At 35.7% G+C, this 10,775-nt stretch overlaps 1 protein-coding gene across 1 annotated transcript; it reads left to right on the top strand.

Annotated features, from left to right (window-relative positions):
* The first annotated feature begins 2,058 nt into the window (after positions 1–2,058).
* On the top strand, positions 2,059–6,075 carry LOC107828915 (protein TRAUCO). Its single transcript, XM_016656307.2, has 3 exons — positions 2,059–3,182; positions 4,937–5,176; positions 5,662–6,075. The coding sequence occupies exons 1-3, from the start codon at positions 2,087–2,089 to the stop codon at positions 5,760–5,762; spliced, it is 1,437 nt and encodes a 478-aa protein (XP_016511793.1). The 5' UTR covers positions 2,059–2,086; the 3' UTR covers positions 5,763–6,075.
* Positions 6,076–10,775: the final 4,700 nt, after the last annotated feature.

Here is a 10,775-nt window from a genome sequence, read left to right on the forward strand (position 1 = left end):
ACACATATAAATATTAAAAACCTAAATAAATAAGGTTCTTTCTCTCCAAGAATCACAACAAAGATCTCCTTCTATAATATTAAGCATGATTAGGAACATTAGATACAAGACGGAAAGGAAATTTCATGGATTAGGTAGCAAATAAGGTGATGAAATACGAAAATATATATATACAATATTCCAAAAATATAAGCAAAAAGGACTTTTTTCATTGGATATGATTGAAATTCATTGAAAACATATAAATGAATCAATATACAAATTTTGAGAAAGATTGGAGTTGATTTGAACTGATTTTGTATCAAAATTCGTAGTTAAAATCACGTTCAAAAAATTCCTCTGTGACACATGTACACGCATGTATCTCACACACATGTATACATGAATATACATGTGATACATTTGATATAAATATGATACATATGCGATATACAAATGATACACAGTGTGATACATATATCATTTTTTTCATGTTCAGCTTCTACTACTTCGAATTATAAACTCAAACCACCTCAAAACTCCACCAAATCATTCCAAAAATGAGATTCAAGCTACTTAAGATGTACCAAATCTATTCTAATAACATCCACTCAAAAAAAAAGTAAAAAATTGACCTTTTTAGCTACAAATAGCGAATTGGCTAATATTAGTAATGTTTTATGAATTGACCAATTTTTGTAATAAGCTACTTATAAATGTACGTAGTCGGTAGTTTCCCTTAATTCTATTTGGGTTAATTCTTGGGATCTTTACACAAATAGCCGGTCATATCCATTATTTATTTTTTATAGCCGTATATAGAGATTATACAATGATTATATATATATACCTCAATCGGCTATTTTTAGTTTAAGCAGTCGGGTGTGCGATTATTTGAGGGGATTTTGGCATAGTATGACAATGTGCCCACATAATTAGCAGAAAAAAGCCCCATTTATAGATATTGGCATTAGATGACTAATAAATGTATATCACAACTTTATTTCCTTCTTTGTCTATATCAAAATATATATTAAAATTTTATTTTCCTTCTCTGTATATCTAAAATATAAAATTATAAAAATAGTTATTTAAAATTTATTGTTGTCTCTATATCAATGTATATCACAATAAAAATAATTATATTATTCCTGTATATCGTAATGTATAACACATCAAATAATGTGTATACCAAAATGTATATCACAAGTTTATTTTCTTTCTTTGTGTATATCAAAATATATATATCAGAAATTTATTTTTCTTCTTTGTATATCAATTTTTTTCCCTTTGTATATCCCAGTGTATCACACATAAGTTCTTGTGGATATACACAAATATATATGCTAGAAATACATTGATATATAAGATGAGAATTAGAACTATTTTTTAATTAAAAAAATAATAAAGAGGACAGAAAAAAGAATGAGGATGAATTCACCCATCAACACCAAGATTTGGCCGTGTGACAAATAACATAAGAAAATTCACAGGAAAACATCTATTTTTAAATTAGTTTGAGGAACTTTTTATTAGTTCAATTTGGGTTGTACTAGAGATACGAGAAATCAAATGGGTTCACACTTCACATTAGGATTGTGTGTATTATAGCAGTGTCAATCGGTCCCTTTACTATTCGCAAAAGCGTTCGCTCTCTGCTTCTCCTCATCTCCATGAACCCATAATATTTCTGAAAAAATTATCAACCATTACAACTTTCCGAACATTATCAAAGAACATATGCCCTTCTAAATCCAGATTGAAGAAAAAAATTTGTTAGATTGAAGAAGAAGAAAAAGAAGAAAAGATTGGAGAAGAAATACGGGGAGAGAGAATAAATAAGAAACTAGGGTTATTTAGAATTTGGCTATATAATGCTAATTTTTTGGAATTACCTTTGCCAAAACTAATATAAGGCTAAAATATTGCCAATTCTCTACGTGTATGTCATGCCATTCTTTCTTATTTAAGTTGATTCTTCTTAATTCTTCTAGTTAAATGTCTCGTCGCGTTTGGGCTATATAATAAGGCCCACAGGAAATTGGGCCTACAAAATTATCCAATCTATTTAAACACCATCCAGATTCTGCCATCTCAAATCCTAACAATGGAGAATCTCATGGCCACTTACCAAGACGACGACGAAGAAGAAAGCACCGCCGCCGTCGAAGCTCCACCGTCCGCCGCCGAAGCTCCACTAATCCCCGTCGAAGCTTCACCATCCTCCTCCGAAGCTCCACCATCAGTTGCCGAAAATGGCAGTGCGAATACTCCAGAACCCGAACCCGAATTGCCCATCACCGACCCGAAAATTCCCCCTAAAGAAGAAGAATACGACGACGACGATGATGACGTGGACGAAGATGAAGAAGAAGAGCCACCACCGAAGAAGCAAAAGCCACTTTCCACTTTAACCCTAACACCACCAAAAGTAGAAGAAGAGGAACAGCGAAATGGTGAAATGACCAAATTGCCCTTGTCAACACCCACAATTACAGCAGCAGCAAAGGAAACTCCGACCCCCACAAGCAGCAAGAAAGCAAAATACAAGAAGAAAAACAACAACAACAACCTCTGGACAAAACCCAGTTCACGCAAAGGCAAAAAAAAGAAGCAAAACAACAACAACAACAACAGCAGCAACACAAAAAACAACAAAAACGGCGCCGTTTCAGCACAAGAATCTGAAGACAAAGTTTACATTACACCGATCCCAAGATTCCCTGACAAAAATGACGACAGCCCAGATATGAAAATCTGCCTTTCAAAAGTTTACAAAGCAGAAAAAGTGGACATAAGTGAAGATAGATTAACAGCAGGGAGTATTAAAGGTTACAGAATGGTGAGAGCAACAAGAGGAGTATTAGAAGGAGCATGGTATTTTGAGATTAAAGTAATGAAATTAGGTGAAAGTGGGCATACAAGACTTGGGTGGTCAACTGATAAAGGGGATTTACAAGCACCTGTTGGATATGATGGGAATAGTTTTGGGTATAGAGATATTGATGGTAGCAAGATTCATAAAGCTTTAAGGGAGAAATATGGGGAGCAAGGGTATGGTGAAGGTGATGTTATTGGTTTTTACATTAATTTGCCTGAAGGTAGTCAGTATGCCCCGAAACCGCCGAGACTTGTTTGGTATAAGGGACAGAGGTATATGTGTGCTTCTGATCCTAAGGAAGATCCCCCCAAAATAATTCCTGGTATGTCACTGACACCCAGCTCAAGTGCTAGATCTTTTTTAACATTTCTTGCTGTTGTTTTGTTAAAGGTTCAATTTTTATGTTGAATGCTTTCACTGAGGATTCATATAGCTGACCCCAACTTGTTTGGGGCTGAGGTGTAGTAGTTGTTGTTCTGAACTTCTGATAAATGTTCAATTTTTATGCTTAATGCTGCTTGAAATGATGAACTATGATTCATATAGCAGACTTCAACTTCTTTGGAATTGAGGTGTTGTTGTAGTAGTAGTAGTTGTTGTTGCTGTTTCGATAAAGGTTCAATTTTTATGTTGAGTGCTGCTTGAATGCTGTCATTGAGGATTCATATAGCCGACCCGAACTTGTTTGGGACCGAGGAATAGTCATAGTTTCTGTTATTTGAATAAAGGTTCAATTTTTATGCTGAATGCTGCTTGAATGCTGTCAGTGGATTATATGGACAATCCAACTTATTTGGGATTGAGGCTGAGTAGTTCTTTTTTTTTTTTGGAGTAAAAACTAGGTTGTTTTTGTTGTTGTTGTTTGCTGCTTCTGTTTTGATAAAGGTTTAATTTTTATGCTGAATGCTGATTGAAATGATGATTTAAACTTTAGGATGGTCTAATTAAGAGTTAACTTGGACAACTTAGGTTTATAAATGAGGAGCTGATGCTTTGGTACCTTTAGATTGCTGTTGTTTCAAGAGCTGATCACAAATGAATAAGAAAAAATTGATGTGTTTTGGTGCAGTTTTGTTTTTTATGCAGGGAGTGCCAGAACTTATGCTTTAAACTCCAAAGAGATCTAATTAAGAGTTACATTAAGGTAAGATATGTGTATAAGAGGAGCTAATGCTTTAAGGTTAATAAACTTGGGAAGAATGTGTGGAAACTACTCAAATATAGAATCATAGCAAACCTCTTCTGATAAGTTAGGATATCAAAAAGTCTTATTACCTTGTGTCTCAGTCAAATCACCCACAGGTCTTCTTTTAATTGATTGTCTTCTTCATGTATCTACTAGTTTTATAGGTTAATGGGGTTTCTGAAGGAGTCTGGTCAAGGGATTAACTTTTTGAGAGTGAAGATGAATCACCATGTTCTTCGTCCAAATTTGCTAGTGTTAGAATTTTGCAAAGACTTTAGTAAAGCTATTAACTTATTCAGAATTCAAGAAGAAGCGCACTACTATCTCACAGTAGTGATGGAGGGGGTCTCATTACTCCCATCTCCTTCGTGTCAGCATCAAAGAGCAGACCTTTGGTGTTTTTGATGGTGATGGTGGTATTGGGATATCACAATGACAAATGTGAATGTTCAATTGTTTAGATAGTATGGGTTGCTTAGTTGCTGCATTTGTGAACTATTATGAGCAAGAACGTTGTTCTTTTCTTACAGTTGTCAATCAAAGATGTGAAGTTCTAGTTCTTATGGCGGATTTGATTTAGCAATTTACATTACATGTATTGGTGCGCTCATCTTTGTATATATGCGTGTGCTGACCATCTCAATGAGTAGGATCTCCTTTGGTGTAATATTCAAACTCTATTTCACTATGTACTCCCCATACCAAAATGCTGAAAAACACGATCTACTTACAAAAGATATGTTTGTAAAGGTATCTCTGGGGAAATCAAGTTTGAGAAATTCCAGTAACCCCTGTTTCCTCCTTATGTGTTTGGCAAATTCTTTTTCTTGTGCTGTCAAATTGTCATGTTCATTAAGCTGTGTACAAAATATTGTATTTTGTCTGAGCAGGGAGTGAGATGTCTTTCTTCAAAAATGGAATATGTCAAGGTGTTGCTTTCAAGGATCTTTATGGTGGTCGTTACTACCCTGCTGCTTCAATGTATACACTTCCCGACCAACCTAATTGCATTGTGAAGTTCAATTTTGGCCCTGACTTTGAATGCTTTCCTGAAAATTTTGGTGGGCGCGCTGTTCCGAGACCGATGGTTGAAGTTCCTTATCATGGCTTTGATGGAAGAGTCGAGAATGGTGTGTCCAATGAACAAAAGAATTAGCTATTTCTCTTTTACCATGTTGACCAATACATAGAATACTGGTTGTTTGACTCCGATTTTCACTGTAATTTTTCTGATTTTACTGATTTAGACTGCTACGCGACAGTCAAACCTTGTAAAAGATTCTTTCTAAAAATTGGAATCGTTGAATTTATTTATTCAATTTTGACACGTCATGATTAGTTTTACAGCTATCAACTTCAGCTGTTCCTCACTGCAGCTGAATCTGTCACTTTTATTCTCAAGCAAGATAATGTTGTTGCCACACAGTACTAAAATCAGACTCATACTTCTTTTTTCCTTTTTAGCTCGCAAGTTTTAGTCCATCCTACTATTTTACATCAAAAGTAGTTTAGGAAGAGAAAAACAACTACCTTAAGTAGCAGTTGCATCTGCCTAACTCCATTTCATCTAAGCTATCTTGGCAGATTGAACATGATTTAAACTTTCTGATTACAGGTGATTCATGGCATTCAACTAGGATGTGCCCTATGCTCAAAGTGGTAAAAGAGCACGTAAATAAAATTGGAGAAGCTGCTGAAATGGTCAGCAAAGCTTGAGCAATGAATGCACTCAGGTTGGTTATGTTCAACTTCTGTAAATAGAATGTAGAGTGCTACTTGGCGTGATCTCCTAGTTGTTCCAACTTTTGTAAGTGGTAAACTGTTGAGTGCTGGAAAATGGGTGATCAATTTCATTTGGGTAGCCTGCTGTACACTTTCTACTTTGTTGTTGTCTTCTTGTAGTTGGCTGAGACCCCGATTCTAGTCTTTAGTAGCTCTTTAAGGTATTAGAGAAATGTGCTGTCTGATGGAAGAAATTTCTGGTTGATGAATTTAGCGGTTAGTGCCGTGAGACTGATGCTTGACCTCATGTCCATTTTCTCGTATTTAATTGTGCTCTTTATGTTTTGAGTTAGGAAGCACGGACATAGTTGGATATGATCACGTGGGTATATTTGTTGTTGTTGTTATTGTCTTTATCGTATGGACACGCGCATGCCACTCTTTGGATAGTTGTAGCATTTAAAGGAACACAGTATGGATACTTTTGTGGCCACGCAAAGAAATTAAAAAGAACAAGTACCAAAGAAAGGTATGGTGTACTTAAAGAGTCTACTTGTAACAAAAGAAATTTTAGGAATTAAAGATCCACAGGGTGTTCCATATAATTATAATGTTGGTGGACTTCAGTATTCCAACTTATGCAAATTTTAAATGCAGTTGACATTCAAATTTATATGCTACATTAAAATTTTTGTTGTTCATTGTTTGTGATGTTTATTCATAAATTTAAATAAAATGTGTTTTTGCATGTCTTTTTAATTTGTGATTTATGGAGCTTGAATTTGTCATGAGTGACTTCTTGGGAAAATAAAGCAAGGTTTTGGAATGGCTGAAGGTCAGGGTGGGAGAGGTTAGGGAGGAAGGAGTTGTAGAAGGGGTATGGTGGAAAGGGCAAGTTGTAGCAACGACGCAACTGGGCAACTGCACATGATAGGGTTACCGGAGGATGGGACGAGCAAAGAAGTTGGTTTTAGGTGGAAAGACGAGGCAGTGCAGCAAAGTGGTTGGGATTACATGATTAAGATCATAAAGGAGGGTTTTTAAGGGTGCGACTTAGTGGTTAATAAAGTGGGATGAAAACAATGGGAAATCAGGGTTCAAATCTCACTAAAGACAAAAATACTAAGCGATTTTTCCAATCTACCTAAATCTTGTTGGCAGATTTACTCGATATTTGTGTTGGTGGAGATAGTAAGTGTAACAGCTCAACCCACTAGTGTTATTGTCCGCTTTGGGCCTAGGCCCGCATGGTTTTAAAATGCGTCACTAGAGTCTAAGGCCTCTCTACTTATATACCCAACATCTCTCACGTGTTTTGTCGATGTGGGATTCGCCTATGGTGTAATATACAGCCCCCTTAGGGACTCAGTGTCCTCGCTGAGGTTTGCCTTACCACAGTTAAAGGTTGCACGCAGAGTGGCTCTGATACCATATGTAACAACCTAACCCACTAGTGTTATTGTTCGCTTTGGGCCTAAGTCCACACGGTTTTAAAACGCGTCATTAGAGTCTAAAGTTTGTTTATATACCCAGCATTTCTCCTTTGTTTTGTCGATATGGGATTCGCCTAGGATGTCACATACACCCCCTTAGGGACTCAATGTCCTTAGTAATGTTTGCTCCACCACCGTTCAAGGTTGCACGCGGAGTGACTCTGATATTATATGTAATAACCCAGCCCACTAGTGATATTGTCCGCTTTGGGCCTAGGCCCACAGGGTTTTAAAGCGCGTCACTAGTGTCTAAGGCCTGTCTACTTATATATCCATGATCTATCCCGTGTTTTATCGATGTGGGATTTGCCTAGGGTGTCATAGTAAGTACTTGGTAGATTAGTTGAGGTGTATAAGTTGGCCTAGCAGCACCATTATATATAAGAGTGTTGGTGGAGATAGTAGGTACTTGGTAGATTTGTTGAGGTGTGTACAAGTTGGCCGAGCACTACTATTATATATGAGAAGAAGAAAAATGATGAGGGGTAAGGGCTAAGTAGAGTGGAAAACGAGCAAGTCGGGACGGATATGGACAAGTCGAAAATGGGTAATGCAAAAATAGATAAATTATTCGATCCAATCCATATTTAATATGGATACAAAATGGATAAACCAACAGATAATCTGGGTATCCATGGTTTCTTGAATATGATCACTTTTGGGAGAATTCCTAGTCACCCAAACTTGAAGTACCCCCAATTTGAGTTTTTACAAATATAAAAGTTAAAACTCATTAATTATTCATTGGTTATCTATTTTCGAAGTGGATAATATAATTCTTATCTATAGTTGACCCGTTTTTTAAAAAGTTCATAATCCAATTTGTTTAGTAGATAATATGGATGGATAATTTTTTTTTTTTAATCTATTTTGCCACCACTAGAGCTAAGCATTGTCATTAAAAGCCATCGCTTCGTCGATTAAAGTGATTCAAAACGAGAGGTCATTGCTTTATGGATGAAGTCGTGCGCTTTTACAAACAATGACGCGGAAAGTGATCCAACAACGATGGTTGATTCTTTGAATCTCATTAGGAGTTCTATTAATATCAGCATTATTGTATATTAGAAGACTAATCATTTATAATTTAATTGAAATTTTATTATTATAGTACTAAAATCATATATGTATTGTACTTTTAAATTGTGTCAAACTATGTACTTCACTGAAGTGTGCGCCTCACTTCTCGCTTTCGCTTCAAGCTTCATTAATCTTGTTGTTTCCTAACTTTCACTTTTAGAAACATGAGGGCTAAGGGATGATTAGCATTTAGAGTTTGTAGTGCATGGATGGCACCGATGATTGGAGATGATGGTCGGTGTTGGGCAAGGGTAATTTAGGTTTAAGGTTAGTCTAATCTTTCTTCTATTTTTTAATACATTTGTTGTCTCTTTATATGGTCTCGGACTCATGAGCTAAATTTTGGGGTTGAGTTAGATGTCCGCTTCTTGTCATGGTATCAGAGCCAGACCAATTGTTATTCTTGGTTTATCCAATATTAGGTCGCAATGTTATGTTGTTCATGCTCCAAATGTCTAGTCTTGGACATCGGGGGAGTGGAATGTCAAGTATTTCATATTGGTGGAGGAAATGAGTTATAAGGATCTTGGACAACTTCAATAACTAAATCGTGAAGTGACGGTTGTCCAAGAGCTTATAGATAATAGACGTTTGGAGCGTGGACAACATAACATTGTGGCATAATATTGGATAAACTAGAATAGGGATGATATTTGCTCTCATAGTACGTTGAATTGTATAACCATCTATAAACTTAAATTATTAGAGAGTATATAGTTTTTATTTAATCACGTATATCTTCAACTCCCTCTTAACGCTTTCGATGTCCATAATGTCACATGTATGTTGGATGTGATCATTTCTAATTAAGAATTGTCTGCTTTAGACGTTGCAGTATTATTTAATCTTGTTACAACTTTATTTTTGTCTTAAGGGGGGTTAAACTTGTCCCGTAACTTGCAGTGTATATACTTTTACCCTTTCATTAATCCGAAAGAGAGTATCAAATATAGAAGAGTTTTGAATTTTCGTTCTGGTCCTTCATTGATAGTTGAGGCTCTTTTGTGTGATTTTCCAGAATAGTTGACATCTGGATCTTTTCATATTGAGTTTCCATTATAGACGTCTTTGACTTTGTTTGGTATTAAGTAACTAGTTAGTCATCCTTCATATTTGAATTATTTTAATTTTTTTCCTCGTCTTCTCTTATGTTCAGATGCTATCTTGCTAATTTCTATCAAACTTAAATCCTTGCAATTTCATGTCAAGTACTTATGCCATCTCAACTATTGAAACAATAATAATGGTGGTGGTGGACATTCTTATGCACAATTTTTAACGCATTTCGTCTAGCTCGGACTATATATATGCGAGTGTGTCTGGAAAAAAGTTCAGCACATATTTAAAAGCAAATTCCAATGAATCTACTACATCATCGATTCGCTACTGTATCGGGAGGATACTAAGTTCTGGCCCTCATAATGGTGCCTTGTTAAATGGTTGTCTTGGTTGGGAAGAAGGAAAATCATGGTTTACTTGATTTAGAACAAACTATACTACATTCACTTTCTTAAATTTTTGTTACGTCGACAGCGCATACAACGTATAAGCTTATTCCGACTAAGTGATTCATTGGCGAAAAGAGGGCCTTCCTCCTCCTTGCTTGAATCTCTGTCAAAGAAGTATTCTATTCCGAAAAGGATTAGGGCTAGGCTAAACCTCCCTCAAAGCCCCCATAGTTCTTATTCCAAGAACCGGTAATATTTGCTTAACTGTAGATTCAATAGCACCGGTTATGAACCCCAAAAACAACAGGAAAAAGAGCACATCTACTAAGACTATATATATATTTATTTATTCCATAAATGTGTATTATAGAAAGGAGAGCACATGCCTTGTAAATTCATCTTAGAGTTGAAACAAAGGAAAAATATCAAAACTTCACTATAAAATAAATATATATATTATATTGAAACTATTTTCTACATAGCCATACATAAATCACCCAAAAAGTACACGGGGAAACAAAAGAATTGTATTACACTGACTACTAAAATCTCTTTTACGAATGCCTGTGGGAGAAGGGGAGGTTTTACGGAGGAAATCTCCCATTTTTCCTTCTCAAAACACTAATATTACATAGATATCCGGAGCCCGAGTTTATCCCTTGCACTTCAGACAGTCGTCCGTAGCATCATAGCAAGAACTCCCTTTCGAGGTACAAAAAGAAATCAACGGGTATTGATAGATTTCCACTAGCACAACGGTACTTCTGTTACAACTTGTTTGGATTGTTTTTACGTGTGTCGTTTCATAATGTATCGTATTGTATTGTTTGATGAATACAACGTTTGGATAGATTGTATCGTTTGTTGTTGTTTCATGGTGTTACGCACCAACAATATAAAGAATAAACTTGCAATATTACTAAGAAAAAATAGGATATAGAGTAGAATTATTATATAAAAAATAGGGTAAAACATAGGATATGATT

The sequence above is a fragment of the Nicotiana tabacum genome, chromosome 9, assembly GCF_000715075.1.
Source record: "Nicotiana tabacum cultivar K326 chromosome 9, ASM71507v2, whole genome shotgun sequence".
Taxonomy (NCBI): Eukaryota; Viridiplantae; Streptophyta; class Magnoliopsida; order Solanales; family Solanaceae; genus Nicotiana; species Nicotiana tabacum.